The sequence below is a fragment of the Nomascus leucogenys genome, chromosome 8 (genome assembly GCF_006542625.1).
Source record: "Nomascus leucogenys isolate Asia chromosome 8, Asia_NLE_v1, whole genome shotgun sequence".
In the NCBI taxonomy this organism is placed as follows: Eukaryota; Metazoa; Chordata; class Mammalia; order Primates; family Hylobatidae; genus Nomascus; species Nomascus leucogenys.
In genome coordinates, this window is record NC_044388.1 from 112,159,433 (window position 1) to 112,174,706 (window position 15,274).

The window sequence follows — 15,274 nt, forward strand, 5'->3', positions numbered from 1 at the left end:
AGGGGGCAAAGTCATGTTGGGGCTGCACAGAAGAGGAAGGTAGGACCCCCGAGGCGTAGGGCGCCCCGCAAGAAAGGCAAGGAGGCCTCAGCAGCCCCTCCCAACGTGGGCGAGGCTACGGGGCTCACCAGGTGGCCTGTGGATGAAAGGAGCCCAGAGGCCAGTGCGGCTGCACTGTGACCCAGGGACCCCCGCGGGCCCTCAGAAGTCCCCAGGGGACCAGCAGCAAGGCCAGGCCCAGGGCCTCTCCCCCGCATTCCTTGGGGTGGGGTGGGCTGGGGCCCACACCCCCCAACCCTTCCCCGGGGACTGCCGGCCTCGCGGCGCCCCTCCCCCAGCGTCCGCCCCGCCTCCCGCAGAGGGAGGCACGCGGCGGTGGCCGCCCGGTCCGCGCCCCCTCCCCGCGCGGGCGGCGGTGACATCACGGCCACGGCGGCGGGAGGGGCGGCGGCGCCCCGCGCACATCACTTCCTCGGCGCCTCCCCGGGGGAGGACGGGCGAACGAGGCGCGGACGGACAGGCGGACAGCAGGGCAGACAGCAGGGCCGGCAGCAGGGCGGGCAGGGGGCGGACGGCCACGGCGCGGGGGGCGCTCCCGGCTCCGGCTCCCGCTCCCGCGTCCCCAACCCATGGCGGGCCCGGCCCCGCCCGCGGCCGACGAGCTCCCGGGTCCGGCCGCCAGGCGCCTCTACTCCAGGTAGGACGGGCTGGGCCGGGGCCGGGGCTGGAGCTGAGACCGGACCCAGCCGGGCCGGGACGCGGGGGAGGCTGCAGCTGGGAACAAAGGCAGCTCTGGCGGGCGCGCAGCGTGGCTGAGGATGCGCCCCTCCCTCCAGGCCGAGCCCAGCCCGGCGGGCCAGCGTGTGCCCGCGTGGGCGTCCTCTGAAGCCCTCTTTCCCCCAAGCCAAGGGGAAGGGGGTGGGGGGCTGGGGGGCTGGAGGCGGGGCGGGCAGCTTCTCCAGCCTCACTCCCCTGGCACCTGGCAGGGGCACCATGGGGTGCTTCCCTCCCAAACCTGGCCCTGCCATACCCGGGGCACTCAGGGGCATCATGGCCAAAGAGACCTGGCTGCTATGGATGGGGCTCTGCCCCTCACCAGCCCTCCATGAGCCCAGTGGGATCCAGCTGGGTCGGAAAGGAGCCAGCCAGGTGGGTGTGTACCTGCCTGAAAAGGCATCTGCCCTCCGGGCACATTCCTGGGTGATCCCAGTGACTGGGCTGTGTGCCCCACGCCTTTGGGGATGACAGGGTGGCCCTGCCCCAGGTGGCATGCCTGCCTGCTGACTCCCAGTGTCCCCCCAGGGGTGCCCTGGGCCCAGCCGGGCAGGTGCCTGGTGCCCCAAGCAAGGCTGGGTGGTGCCAGGCCTCAGGCAGAGCCACACGAGCGTGAGGTCCAGGCAGGGGCCTGCGAATGGGTGGCAGCCGTCAGAGGCAGGCCTGGCTCCCCAGAGTGAGGGACACTATTGTCCTGTGGACATCCCTAAAACCTGGTGACCTCTCTGAGAGGGGTCCCAGCAGCTGAGCCCTGGGGGCGCCTAGCCTGGCCCCCAAGGATTCTCTGGCCCCAGCCAGGCAGCAAGCCTCTGCCTGGGGCACCCGAAACGAGGCACTGGTGGCAGCAGCAGCGGACAGAGGCCTTGCTGCCTCGGGTCTGCTCTCTGCTCTGGTCCCAGACACAGCCCCATTGTGCTATCCTGGATGGAGTGCTGAGCCTCTAGCCTGGCTCCTGGGCCCCACGCAGGGGAGGGGCGTGAGGGTGGTTTTGCCGGCAGCTGCTGCCAGGGGCCTGCCCTAAAGGATTTTCAAGGGTTTCCTCCGCTGATCTGATCGGCTGTGCAGGGCCGCATGTGCTCCAGGGCGGCTGTGCTGTGAGGTGGATGGATAGCAGCCTTGGCTGCGGTGAGTTTGAGTGTGAGTGTGTGACTGTGAGAGAGTGTGTGTGTGGAGCTGTGAGAGACTGGTGTCCAAGACCTTAGCCTTGGGTGAGCCCTGCACAGCTGACCACAGAGTTGGGCATTATCAGGGCTCCAGCTAGAAGCCAGGGGTCCCCTGGGGACATGCCAGACATGAGCCAGCCCTGGGCAGGGGCAGTGCTCAGAGGGACCACTCAGAGAGACCCCAGACCCAGCCTTGCATCCCCCTAAGCAGGGAGTCCAGTTGAGCTCCAGGGTTGAGTCAGGCCCAGACTTGGGGGAAGCGCGCCAAGCCCTCCAGCAGGGCCTGTGATGCCCCCCGGGAGTCTGGACCCCACCGCATGGCCACAGCCCGGTTTGGGCAGGCGGTTCCTGGTCGGAGCTGGCTTCAGAGGGGGTGGGCATGGATGCCTAGAGGTGTCCTGGGCCAGTGGAAGCTGTGGGCCGGACGGGAGGGCCTTTTGCTGTCATGCTGGGGCTGGCGAGCAAGACATGGAAAAGTCTCCTGTCTCCTGAAACCGGCGTGCTGGGGGCAGCCCACCTGCTGGCGTGGGCGGTGGGCACGTGGATGCCCTGGAGGTGGGCGGAATCCGTTTGGGCACTCGCGTGGCTGTACTGGGGGTCCCTCAATGTGGATGGGGCTCCGGGTTGGCCCAAGGTCTCCTCTGCCCCGTCTACCCACTTCCCACACTGACATTCCTTCCTGGAGAGAGGAGTTCCAGCTTTTAAAATGGGGAACTTTGCCCAGAAAACACACTGAGAGCGAGGCCCATGAATGTGCTCATGAGCCCACCAGGTACCCTGAGGGCCCTGGGTGCTGGGTCGGTGGGACGGGCCCTGGGTGCTGGGTCGGTGGGACGGGCCCTGGGTGCTGGGTCGGTGGGACGGGGCCTGGGTGCTGGGTCGGTGGGACGGGGCCCTGGGTGCTGGGTCGGTGGGATGGGGCCCTGGGTGCTGGGTCGGTGGGATGGGGCCCTGGGTGCTGGGTCGGTGGGGACAGTTAATGCTCAGAACTCTGGCCCACTTGCCAGGGGCTCCCTGGCTCGGAGCAGGGCTTTGGGGTGAAGAGGTGTGGCGGGGACGGGCCAGTGGCTGAGAAGGCCCCGGAAAGTTGGGAAACCCTGGGTGGTCCTCTCCTGGCCTCCCAGCTGCATTAAGGCCAGCTGAGTGCTCCCCGGGGCTGGGACGGGGAGGGGGCAGTAGAGCAACCCACCTTGGGGTGACTCTGTTGGAGGTGCCCTCCAAGCAGCAGCCACCAGCTCCCAAACAGGACGTCGTCGGGTGTGGACTGGGCCCCCCTGCAACCTCTCTGGCCACATGGCCATGCTACCCCCCACCCTCACTCCATCCTTCCTCCCTCCCCTGTCCCCGTCCTGGGCACCATCCCTGGTGGGCCGCTGGGCAGCGACGGGCCCTAGGAATTCCTGGCAAGCCTGACCCCAGGTGTTTCCTACAGCTGGGTGACCTTCAGTCCCCTCTCCAGTGATTCCAGCTCCCGCTGTGCTCCCAGCCCGGTCCTGCCCGTCACTCTCTCCCCTCCCCTGGCCACTGAAGGGGAGCCAGTGTGGTTTTCCCTGGGGGTGTCTGGCTGGGGGATGGGGCAGATAGAGCCAGCTGTGAGCAGGGTCTCTTGAGCATCTGCTCAGGGGCCAGCATGTAGGTGATGGCCTTGGGGAGGGGCAGGTGCCAATTCTGATAGCAGGGCTGGGACTGAGGGACATGGTGTTCGGGTGGCCGGAGGTAGTAGAAGTTGCCGTGCTGGCTTGGGAGCTGGCCTTGGTGGTGGGCACCCCAGCCACCATGGAGGGTTTGGGGGTTCAGAATGTTGACGGGGACTGGGCAAAGGAGAGCCATTCTACATCCTGCCCCACCCTTTGGCCAAGCTGTCCTGAAGGTGGACAAATGGCCCGGCCTGAGTAGGACCCCTGAGCCCACAAGGCCTCAAGGTAGGGAGAAGAGAGCCCAGGGCCTGAAGACCCCCACCTGTCCTTGGATTCCTGCCTCTGCTCAGACCCCGTGGCCGTCTCAGGGATCAGACCCGCCCCCCCAATCCCCCGCCTCTGTCGGGTTCCAGCCTCCTCATGGGCCACAGGTGGCTGGAGAAGCTGGGAGCCCAGCTGAGAAGGACACCGGGGGCTTGGGAAGTTTGAGGAAAGGAGCCAGGCTAGGGGAGCGTGGTCCATGCCTCCCAAGCCCCACGACCTGGGGAGCGGCATCCCCCAGGCCCCGAGTGGCCCTGACCCCTTTAGACCTGGGCCCCTGTTCGCACCTTGGCCAGTCAGGTGAGGGAGAGCACAGAGGGCCTGGCGGACGTGGGGCTGGCATGGTGAGGACTCTGAGCCCACCCCCGCTGCCCCATGCTGGCACCGTGGGCTGGTGCCAGGGAGGCTGGGGAGGGGGCTGGGTGGGGTCAGGGGTGGAGCAGAGGAGGCACAGGGGCCTGGAGAACCGGGAGGTGGCCAGGGGCCACCACTGCGCGGAATTCCAGCTTTGCCCAGCCCTGGGCCAGGCCTGGGGGAAGAGGTGCTGTGCTGGGGGCACTCACACACTCTGGACGCCATTCCTCTTTCCATTCACAAACGTGCCTGGCGCTACCGAGTGAGCCCAGTCCTGGGGCAGAGCAGCCTCCGCTGGGAACTGGATAAACGTTTACAGAGGAGTTGGCGGGTGACTGACGGAAGGGCAATGCCGCTGGTCCCTGTCCCCGGAGAAGCACGTTGGACGGGATTACCCCAGGGCTCCCCGCCCCGCTGCTGACGAGGCTGACCCAGCCTCTGAGCTGTCCTTGATCCCTTGATCCACACCAGGGCTTGGGGAGGCCCCTGAGCACCTGCTGGAGGGCTGGCGGTCCCCTGCCGAGCTTTAAACCCACCATCCTGGAGGTCAGAGGGCAGGGAAGCCTGAGGCCAGCTCACCCCCCAGGACCCGTGGCCATGGTGGGGCGAGGGCTGGCTTGGGGGAGGAGGGCCTGGGGCCTGGCGATGCCATCTCCTGCTGTGGAGGGCCCGCCTCTGGCCCTGAGCTTGGCGGAGAAGGCTGTGTGCAAGGTGGTGTATGGCGCCCCCCGCCCCCGCCCGCTGCTGCTGCCCGTGGGCCTGGAGCTGTGGCTCTATGTGCAGAAGATGCGAAACCTGCAAAGGAAGAGGTGCGGCGGGCAGCGGGTGGGGTGGTCACGTGGGGGTGGGTGCCAGGGTGTGGTTGGAGGCTGTCTTGGGACGAGTGGAGGGGACACCCCACCTGGTGCAGCTGCAGGTGGCTGGCTGCATTGCCTGGATCCCAGATTGGAGGTGCAGAATGACGGAGGCCCATCCGAGCACCCATCCCCGACTTTTAGGCCCAGGCCCTTCCCAGGCCAGAAGCCTCCTTCGCCTTGAGCCTCAGATGCCATGTGTCCGGCCGGAAGGGAGGCGGGAGGCAGCTCCCATGATCAGATCTGTGGAGCAGCAGCGTCTGGGCTCCGCAGACACCCAGGCCTCAGGCCTGAAGCCCCTCTCCTCCGATGTTGCCTGGAAGGAGGGGACAGTAAACCGAGTGAGACCGCTTGACAAACGGCTGGGTGGGGCAAGTGGGCCTTAATTAGGAAGCCTCTTGCATGGCTGGCGTTGGCCGCAGGATGGGGCTTGGCTGGTTGCCATGGCGACGGTGGGCTCCTGTGACCCACGTGGCATCCGGATGGCCATTCCCAGAGGGATGGGTGAGGTGGCTGTGAGGTGCCTGACAGGTAGTGGGTGGGAGGCCCTGGCCTGAGGTGAGAGGATGGCTTGAGCTCAGGAGTTTGAGACCAGCCTGGGCAACATAGTGAGACCCCCGTCTCTACCAAAAAAAAAAAAAAAAAAAATGAGCTGGGCATGATGGTGCAAACCTGAAGTCCCAGATACTTGGGAGGCTGAGGCAGAAGGATGGCTTGATCCTGGGAGATGGAGGCTGCAGTGAGCTGAGATCGCACCACTGCACTCCAGCCTGGGCAACAGAGCAAGACCGTGTCTCTAAAAAATAATAATAGTAACATAAGTTTTAAAAACGAAAAATGGAAGCAACAGAAAGCAAACAGGAATGATGGGGCCGGCCTGCAAGCAGCCGAGGCTGAACCCTTCCCCCACTTCTCTGAAATCAGGTCCCTCCTGGGCTCCAGCTGTGTCTGCCACCTCCTGGGGCTCCCCAGGCTGTGCCCTTGCTGAGTCTTTTGTGGCTTTCCGGGGGCACCCTGTAGATGGGGGCCTGCCTGCTCACACTGGGCACCCCATGGCATCTGCTGGGTGTGTCCTCCCCCCACAACCCTCCACCCAGGGCAGCGCAGCAGCCTGAGGCCCATGTGACCTGTAAGAGTAGGATGGGGAAGGACACCAGGCCCCAGAGCAGGCAGCAGGGAGGTGCGGAGCCGGGCAGCCACGGAGGGACCCCACACTCCTTCCTGGCAGCTGAGTGCCGAGGGCAGCTCCCCAAGGCCCAGGGTGGGGGTCCCTCGGTGAGCAGGGCTAGGGTGGCAGCTGACGCACGGGGTCCTTGGGGGTTGTGCAGGGCCCAGGGTGAGGGGTTTCTTCTCTGAAGTCCCTTCTCAAAGGTGGGGGACCAGGGCCAGCCAGGGCGTTGGTGTTCAGAAGAGGGCCTGGCCCTTGGGGTTAGGTGCCACTCACAGGGCGAAGTTCATCTTGGGATGGGGCGCCATCCGCATCTTCCCACAGCAGCGCTGGGGGTGGCAGACAGCACATGAGAACAGTGGGTTCTCAGGCCAGTCCTGGCTGGCAGCGGCGAGCACTTAGCTCTGTGGGTGGGGGACCAGGAGGAGAGGGGCTGGGACTGGCTAACCCTCAGCCACACCTCTGCAGCACTGGTCTTCCCTGGAGGCTTGGAGGCTAACTGAATCCCCAGGCCCCAGCTGGGAGAGGTTGGGGGTGGGGGAGGAGCTGAGATCAGATCCCCTCCCCACCTGACCCCCATGTGGCCTTCACCAGCCCCCACTACCATCTGGGAGCCTCAGCTGTTCTTGGTGGGAGTTGGGAGGCCTCTCCGAGCAGCTGTGGTCGCTCAGGAGGATGGCGAGGGTGCCTGGCCCCTGCAGCATGTACCTCTGGGATTTGGGTAAAGGCAGGGTATGGGGGCCACACCCCCTCCGGCACCGGCCCCTGGGCCTGAGGGTTTTGCCGGGGTCACAAACTCACACCTTTGTCCCAGTGGCGTTCCTGACCTTGGCCGCACAAGGGGTGGACAGGAGGTGCTGGCAGAGGTGTACTGGCTGGGGCCCCCCTGGGCCCCACACGTGCTTCTGGGCCTGTATCCCAAAGAGACACTTAGGTCTGTGAGCACAGATGTGGCGTGGGCCCTAGCCCGCCCAGGGGCGTCGTCTGCAGTGAAGCCACAGAGGTGCTCCGGCCCCGGGGCGACTTTGCCAGGGGTGGGCCATGACACCGAGTTCCTCTGCACAGGATGGAGGCATCGTGCCTGGAGCTGGCGCTGGAAGGCGAGCGTCTGTGCAAGGCGGGCGACTTCAAGGCAGGTGTGGCCTTCTTTGAGGCCGCTGTGCAGGTGGGCACCGAGGACCTGAAGACACTGAGTGCCATCTACAGCCAGCTGGGCAACGCCTACTTCTACCTGAAGGAGCATGGCCGGGCGCTGGAGTACCACAAGCATGACCTCCTGCTGGCGCGGTGAGTGGGGCGGCCCTGCTGGCAGGTGGACGCTTCCTGTCCTCAGCAGTTACAGTTTGAGGAGGGGGACAGGGCAAGCAGGGTCTAAGGGAACGCAGCAGGGAAGCCCTCACCTGGAGGGCAGCCAGGGCTCCGGGACCCCGGCAGGGAGCTGGGTTTCAGCTGACAGGCGTGAGTGGGTCTGTGTGTCTGCGTGTGAGAGCCTGGGCTGTGACCCGTGTGCTGTGCGTGAGCACGCGTGACTGTGCGTGGCCCGTCTGTGATCCTGTGTGGCCCAGAGCCCCACCCTTTCCCTGGGCCCAGGCCCCGAGCCCCGGGCCCTCTCCCGGCCACTGCTCAATGAGGTGTGGTCCTGCCCTGGGGGCTGTCCCTGCTTTCCCATGGACCCCAAGCTCCCACTCACAGCCTCCTTCCTGCCCGGCGTCATCCACTCCCCAGTCTCCCCAACCCACTCCCCGCTGCCCCTTGGGGTCTTGGGGTCTCCAGTCGAGTCCAGCCCCCAGGCCGTGCCTCACAGGAGCACGTTTCCGTTGCCTCAGCCCCGCCCAGTGCCCTCCTCCTCAGCCCTGCAGCTGCCCTGACCCCTCAGCAGGGCAGAGCTTCTTGGAGCAACCCTCCCATACTGGCCAGTGAGCTCACACCTGCTCCTCAGCACCCAGCCCAGTGTCTGGTGAATGAGTTAGCAGGAAGTTAGTTCTCCAAATGTCCTCTGAATGAGTTAGCAGGAAGTTAGTTCTCCACCATCAGGCCCCCGAAGTCCTCCCCGGACCCTAACAGCTGCAGACCCCAGCCCCCTGCCCCAGGCCCAGGCCTGAGGTCCTGTGTGTAGCTCCTGGCACCTCTGCAGCCTGTGTGGTGATGGGCAGGAGCCTGTGCCCCAGACCCAGCCCAGCAGAGCCCACACCCAGGGCTGCCCTCCGGCCTCCCTTGCCCAGCCTGTGGGCCCCGGCCCAGCATCGCCTCAGGGGATGCAGGCTCCCGTCCACTCCACGCTGGTCCCTGAGGCCCAGCTACCCCACCCCATGCTCAGCCTCCCCCCGGGCCCAGGGGCCTGACCAGTCCTCAGCCTGACTCCTCACTCTTCCCTGCCATCCAGGACCATCGGTGACCGCATGGGGGAGGCCAAGGCCAGTGGAAACCTGGGAAACACACTCAAGGTCCTGGGGCGCTTCGACGAGGCTGCCGTCTGCTGCCAGCGGCATCTGAGCATCGCCCAAGAGCAGGGAGACAAGGTGGGGGCTTGGTGCGGGGCTGGGTGCCTCCCACCCCTACACCAGCCTGCGTCCAGATCCCGGGTAGGGGCGGGCGGGTGACACACCACTCATCCAGCTCCTCATGGGAGGGATGACAGGGAGGTCGGTCCCCTAGATCCCGAGTGACTTGGGAGAGTGTGGGCCCCCAAAACAGGCACCCCCAGCCCATGCTGACACTGCAGCCCAGGCCCCCATCTTCCACCCTCAGTTCTGCCGCCCCTCTCGGTGACCTCCCCCCGAATCTGTCCACACCCCCAGTCACTCCCTGGGGGGGGCCCAGCGGGAGGCAGGGGGTGGCTCTGGGCTGTGGTGGTGGGAGGCCGATTTCGATGGCGGGGGTGACAGCAGGAAGAGTGGCTCCGTCTCTGCTTGTGCTGGACCCGAGACAGGCTTTGCTGACCTCCCTCCGTGGCCCTGTGAGGCGAGAAAACCGAGGCTGGGGGGACGTGACTATGTGACTTACCCGCCGTCACGCAGCTGGAGGTGGCCGAGGGGGCTTGAGGCCACAGCGTCTGGTCCCAGCTGGAGCTCTCAGCCTCGGGCATCAGAGGACAGAGCTGAGGACCTGGCACCCTGGCCACGCCAATCCGCAGAGGAGGGAGGGATGGCGAGGGAGGGCGGAGGCTGGCTTCCCAGGTGTGCCATCCTCAGGCCTCCGCCCCGCCTTAGTGTCTGTGACTCAGTGGGAGCCCCCAAGGCCCTCGCCGTCGAGGGCTGGGACAGTGAGGACACCAGCACGCCGGCTCTGCACATCCTGTTGGGGTCCGTGGAGGCACGCCCCCAACCCTCCGTGCTGCCCGCAGGTCGGGGAGGCGAGGGCCCTCTACAACATCGGGAACGTGTACCACGCCAAGGGCAAGCAGCTGTCCTGGAACGCTGCGAACGCCGCGCAGGACCCTGGGCACCTGCCGCCTGATGTCCGAGAGACCCTGTGCAAGGCCTCCGAGTTCTACGAGTGAGTGGGGCAGGGCCAGCCCAGGGACCGGGACTGGTCTGTGCATTTCTGAGCTCCACAGACACTTCCAGACCCCCGACCCCAGCCCCAAACCTCCCGACAGCTCCCAGGGCAGTGACGGCCAGGCCCGCCTACCCCCCTTTCTCAGCTGCAGGCTCCCTCCCCTGAGCTTGCCCCTGTCAGGGACTGGGGGGACATGACCAAGCCCCAGGTCTCAGAGCTCAAGGACAGTGGAGCCCACCCTGGCCACCCTCTTTCCAGGGCATGACTCTGAGGGCCGCATGGAGGCCGCTGCTCAGCTTTTCTAGCCTGGGGTGGGTGAGGACATGGGCTGGGAGGGACACGGCTCAGAAGCACTTGGCCCCTAGGAGGAACCTGTCCCTGGTGAAGGAGCTGGGCGACCGTGCGGCACAGGGCAGGGCCTACGGCAACCTGGGCAACACCCACTACTTGCTGGGGAACTTTACAGAGGCCACGACCTTCCACAAGGAGGTGAGCGGGGCAGGGTGACAGGGTGGAGGGGCCGGGCTGCTGCAGGGGCAGGGCTGAGCCACCCGCCTGGCGGTCGCAGGGCGCAGTGCTGTGGCCCAACAGCAGGTGCACCCCACCGAGCCCTGGCCTCATCTGCACTTGGTCCTGCAGCTCCTAGCTGCTCACCCGGACACACAGATCTCTGGCTGGCCACCTGGGCAGGGAGGCAGCCCCTGTCCAACCACGTCAGGCCCCGGGGCTGCGCCATGACCACCTGGCCTCCCATCTGTCTCCGTAGCGCCTGGCCATTGCTAAGGAGTTTGGAGACAAGGCAGCCGAGAGGAGGGCCTACAGCAACCTGGGGAACGCCCACGTCTTCCTGGGGCGCTTCGATGTGGCCGCTGAGTACTACAAGTAGGTGGTCCCCACAATCTCCCAGGGAGACAGCAGGCCGGGGGAGCGGGATGCCACGTCAAGGAGGTGCCGGCCCCAAGCTGGGAATCCGACTGCCTCCCCTCCCCTCCTCAGAAGCCAAGGTGGGGTTCTAGGCTGCCCTGGGAAGGGCAGATGGACAAAGCTCATGGGGAGGCAGGCGGTGGGGGAGCCGGCTTATGGGAGGTCTGGGCCGTCTGCCTCCTGGCCTGAGCCACAGAGCAGTGCCTGCCAGGTGGAGCCCAGCTGTTAGCACAGGGTCCTGTACCCAGCCCTAAACTTCACCCCACCTCAGCCTGAGCAGTGGGCACAGCAGTCTCAGGTCCTCTGGGGAGGAGTGGCGGCTCAGGGTGGTCAGGCGACTTGCCAGAGCCTGGCAGGACCCCCCCCGTCCCCCTGGGGCCAACAGTCCGGCTCTATGGCCATGTGGGGGTGGGGATGAAGCTGGACCCCAGAGAGGCCCCAGAGGGATTCCGGGGCAGGGGACCATCGGGCAGACTGCGTCCCCATTCTTACCTTCCACCCCTCACCCTGGAACCCTCCTCCTGGGGGCTGACCCTGCCACTCTGCACAGGAAGACGCTGCAACTGTCTCGGCAGCTCAGGGACCAGGCAGTGGAGGCTCAGGCCTGCTACAGCCTGGGCAACACCTACACGCTGCTGCAGGACTACGAGCGCGCGGCCGAATACCACCTGCGGCACCTGCTCATCGCCCAGGAGCTGGCCGACAGGTGCGTGGGCACGGACGCGGCGGGCAGACCCGGCCCGGCCCACAGGCTGAATTACCGCGGCCCAGGCGAGGTGGCCTGGGTCCCATCCCCTGCTCTGCCACTGACCATGCTGTGACCCGGGAGTGGCAACGCCACTGTGGGGACTGAGCCAGACAGTGTGGACATTGGGCTGGCCACTGACCCCTGGCACAAGCGGGTGGGGTCCCCCTCCCATCCCTCAATTCGCCACCCTCTTGCCCCCACCACCCGTGTATGTATGTAAATATCACTCTCTGGAGAGACAGGCTGGCAGACCACAGGCCTCTAAGTACTGTCCTGTGTGCAGGTCTGGGGTGGGTGGTGGCCGGAACAAGGGGCTCAGAGCCACAGGCCTGTGGCCTTTCACAGGCAGCAGAGAGGAGGGGTCTTTTGAAAGGCTGCCCTGCCTGGAGGCTTAAAAGCGGCCCAAGGTTTTCCTTTGTGGCATGGTGATGAGAAAGTTCTGGAATACACAGAGGTGCCGGTTGCACAGCATGAATGTACAAAATGCCACTGAATCGTCCACGTGAAAATGATCAAATTCCTGTTGGACGCATTTCCCTCCAATATAAAAACAAGCCCCTCACCCAGTGACTTGGGGGGTGCCTCTAAGGGTGGAGGGAGTGCAAGGGAGGAGGCTCGCTGGCCACCAGGGGGCGAGCGAAGCCAAGGGCCCAGAAGCTGCCCGCAAAGGCAGAGCCGGCCACAGGCCAGGTTGCTGGGACTCTGTGCGCTAATCCTTTTAATGGGAAGGAAAAAGGCAGAGCTGATTGGGGCTTCTCCTTGAAGGTGGCAGAATTTGTGGGAGGTCCAGCTGGGGGCATTATCCTGCTGTCCAGTCGATGCCCCTTGGGCCTGGGGGCCCCTGATGACCCTCGAAGCCAGGGTCATGCTGGGGCCCTGACCACCAGGGGAGGGGCTGGGGCTGGGGCTGGGGCTGGGGGCAGGCCTGGAGAGGGCGAGTATAAATCTGGTCTCCCTCTCTGGCAGAGTGGGCGAGGGCCGGGCGTGCTGGAGCCTGGGAAATGCCTACGTGTCCATGGGGCGCCCGGCGCAGGCCCTGACCTTCGCCAAGAAGCACCTGCAGATCTCCCAGGAGGTGAGCCAGGCCTGCCCCCGAAGCCCCGGGCACTGCCCAGCCCACTCCAGACGGGTCGGTCCACTCTGCCCTGAGCGAGCGTTTACGTGTCTGGGCCCCCCTCATCCTTTCAGGGCCGTTGCAGCTGCCTGGTCCTTCTGAGGCCTGGTGATGACATGTTTACCGTGCCCGGGGGTTTTTCCTGCAGCCCCCAGCTGGTGCCTTCCTGGGCAGCTGTGTCTCCTCCTCCTTGGAGAGGTTGCACAGGGTCTCTGTGGGCTCCACCCATCAGCACCTTCCTACTGTGGTCAGGGCAGAACATCAAAGATGAACTCTGGGCCTCCCGGCTCCTGGCCTGTCCTTACATCACCCACTCCCATGCCACCTCCCTCTGCACACCCCGAGCCTGTTCATGCTAAAGATGGTGCCAGCCCCTACTGACCACCATAGACCCGTGTGGGAGGTGGCCGGGTGGGGAGGCCTGCAGGTGCCCAGGTGAGGGTGGAGAGGGGCGGGCATGCGAAGGTCAGCAGAGCCCCCGTCTGAAGAGCTTCTCCACTGGCAGCCAGCAGGCAGCCCCCGTGTCCCTCTGAGTGCAGGCTACAGCCTCCAGGGCCTTCCAGGGCTCCATGGGGCCCTCCCCCCAACCCCATGCCACCCTCTCTTCTGCTTGACTTAAGCAAACAGTTAGTTCCTGAGTGATGTGGATGTTCCTGGGAGGGTCCCCCACAGAGCCTCGGCACACAAGACGGGCTGAGAGAGGTGCAGCCAGGCGGGGCCAGGCCCCACGCGCACCAGAGGGCACAGGCCCAGCTGCCTGGGACCCCGAGCATCTCTGGGGTGGGACTAGGGGCTGTTGAGGACCTGTGGGACCACCTCACCCAGGGACAGACCCCCAGACTCCACCTCCGGGTCCACAGTGAGTCCTGGTTCCCTCAGAGGCCCACGGGTCATTGACCAGTTCAGGTCACTCAGAAGGTCAGGGACGGGTATACTGGGGACCATTAAGGTCCCCTTGGAGCCCAAAGCAGGGCCCCCAGCCACACCTGCCCGCTCTGCCACCCCACTCGCCGCAGATCGGGGACCGCCATGGGGAGCTCACGGCCCGCATGAACGTGGCGCAGCTGCAGCTGGCGCTCGGCCGCCTGACCAGCCCGGCAGCCTCAGAGAAGCCTGACCTGGCCGGCTATGAGGCCCAGGGTGAGTTCCAGGGTTGTGGGGGTGTCTTGCTCCCCACAGGGACGGACCGCGTCGGGAGCTGCGGAGGGGTGGTATAGAGGCCGGGCCGGCATGGCTGAGGTGGCAGCCGCCAGAAAATGGCGCCTACAAGCCAGTTCTTGGCCTCAAGGACAGCACAGGCCTGAGGTTCACCCTGAGCCCCTCCCACCCGCGTCCTGGGTGGCGCCGCAGGGCTGCTGGCTGAAGGACAGGAGGTGGTCGCCTGTTGCCCCGCTGGCTGCTCCAGGGCCTCCACCCCCACCTGCCCCTGGAGCACTCGGTGCAGGGAGGGCTTCTGTCCTCAGACCCAAGTGGGAGAGGGCCGCTGGGAGGCGAGAGGGCATCAGCCAGAGGGCTGGGCTGGGCTGTGGGAGCCCTATGTGCCTGGGGCAGTGATCAGGCAAGGCCCAAGGCCACGCGAGGCCACCGTGGTGACCTCATTCATGGACCGCTGGTCGTCCCATGCTGGTCAGCAGTGCTGCAGACACAGGACAGAACATCCCCTGCAAAGCGAATAGACCAATAGGTGCCGGAGGGTGGTGCCAGGTTGGGCTGACTTCTTGAGGTGGCTGGCAGGTGGGTGAGTGAGGGGCAGACTTGGGAGAAGCAGCTGCCCCACCCATGTGTCCCCCACCCCCAAGGGTCTTGAGTTTGCCAGCCCCCGAGAAGGGATGCCTGCCTCCCAGAACGTACCTGGTGCCCCCCAGGCCTGCTAAGGACCAGGCTGAGAACACCAGGCTTGGATGTGGTGCTGGGCTGCTGGAGTTTCTTTTTCTTACTTTATTTTTAATAATTAAATGCTTTTATGGAGATAGGGCCTCACTATGTTGCCCAGGCCAGTGTCAAACTCCCAGCCTTAAGCGATCCTCCCAGCTTGGCCTCCAGAAGTGCTGGGATTATAGGCGTGAGCCACCGTGCCCAGCCATCCCCTGGGTTTTTGTGCCACGGTGTTCATGGGTTTCTGACGATGACCTCTCCTGGGAAATTGGGGGTGCATGTCAGCCACCGCAGAGGCTGAAGACAGAGGAAGGAGCAGAGGCTCTGGGGCCCTCAGCGAGCCCGTGGGACCAGGTGCTGTGACCGATGGCAGTGGGTGGGTAGGGGATGGGCTGGAATGTGCCCCCCAGGCTGTCCAGGCCTATTTCTACCCATGGCCGGGGTTTCCTAAGGGTGGGGAGCTCTGCCGAGAGCTCCTGCGGCACCCCTAGTACCCCTCCTGTGTCCCTGGCTCGACACTGCCACCTTCTGGGACCCCAGCAGCAACTGGCTGCAGGGCTGAGAGCAGCTCTGGAAAGGCTCCGCGGAGGCTGCGGCTCTGGGTCCTCCCGACGTTTTCTTTCTTGGAGCCAAGGAAAAGGGGGGCCGGAGTGGGAGGATGCTGGAACAATGCAGCTTCTGTCCCTCTCTGGCTCCTCTGTGCCGCCCCGAGTGCGGGACTCCTTCCAGCCGGCCGGAGGCCTCCTCCCCCAGGGCTGGGGAAGGGTCCTCCTCCTCCCCGCCCAGGGCAGCCCGGCAGCCTGGCTGGGGCCGCCGCCCCGATGCCGCTGCGGGAGGCAGGCTG

At 65.8% G+C, this 15,274-nt stretch overlaps 1 protein-coding gene across 2 annotated transcripts in view; it reads left to right on the plus strand.

Annotated features, from left to right (window-relative positions):
• The first annotated feature begins 354 nt into the window (after positions 1 to 354).
• Positions 355 to 15,274, plus strand: part of GPSM1 (G protein signaling modulator 1) — a 31,085-nt gene continuing 16,165 nt past the window's right edge. The window contains exons 1-9 of one of the 2 annotated variants that reach the window (XM_030818173.1): positions 355 to 697; positions 7,337 to 7,558; positions 8,655 to 8,790; positions 9,615 to 9,766; positions 10,135 to 10,258; positions 10,536 to 10,651; positions 11,244 to 11,399; positions 12,408 to 12,516; positions 13,572 to 13,695. In XM_030818173.1, the coding sequence (XP_030674033.1) occupies positions 630 to 697; positions 7,337 to 7,558; positions 8,655 to 8,790; positions 9,615 to 9,766; positions 10,135 to 10,258; positions 10,536 to 10,651; positions 11,244 to 11,399; positions 12,408 to 12,516; positions 13,572 to 13,695 (1,207 nt within the window). In that variant the 5' untranslated portion in view covers positions 355 to 629. Of the gene's footprint in view, positions 698 to 4,879; positions 5,059 to 7,336; positions 7,559 to 8,654; positions 8,791 to 9,614; positions 9,767 to 10,134; positions 10,259 to 10,535; positions 10,652 to 11,243; positions 11,400 to 12,407; positions 12,517 to 13,571; positions 13,696 to 15,274 lie in introns of those variants that run through there. The other variant, XM_030818172.1, reaches the window with a different exon arrangement.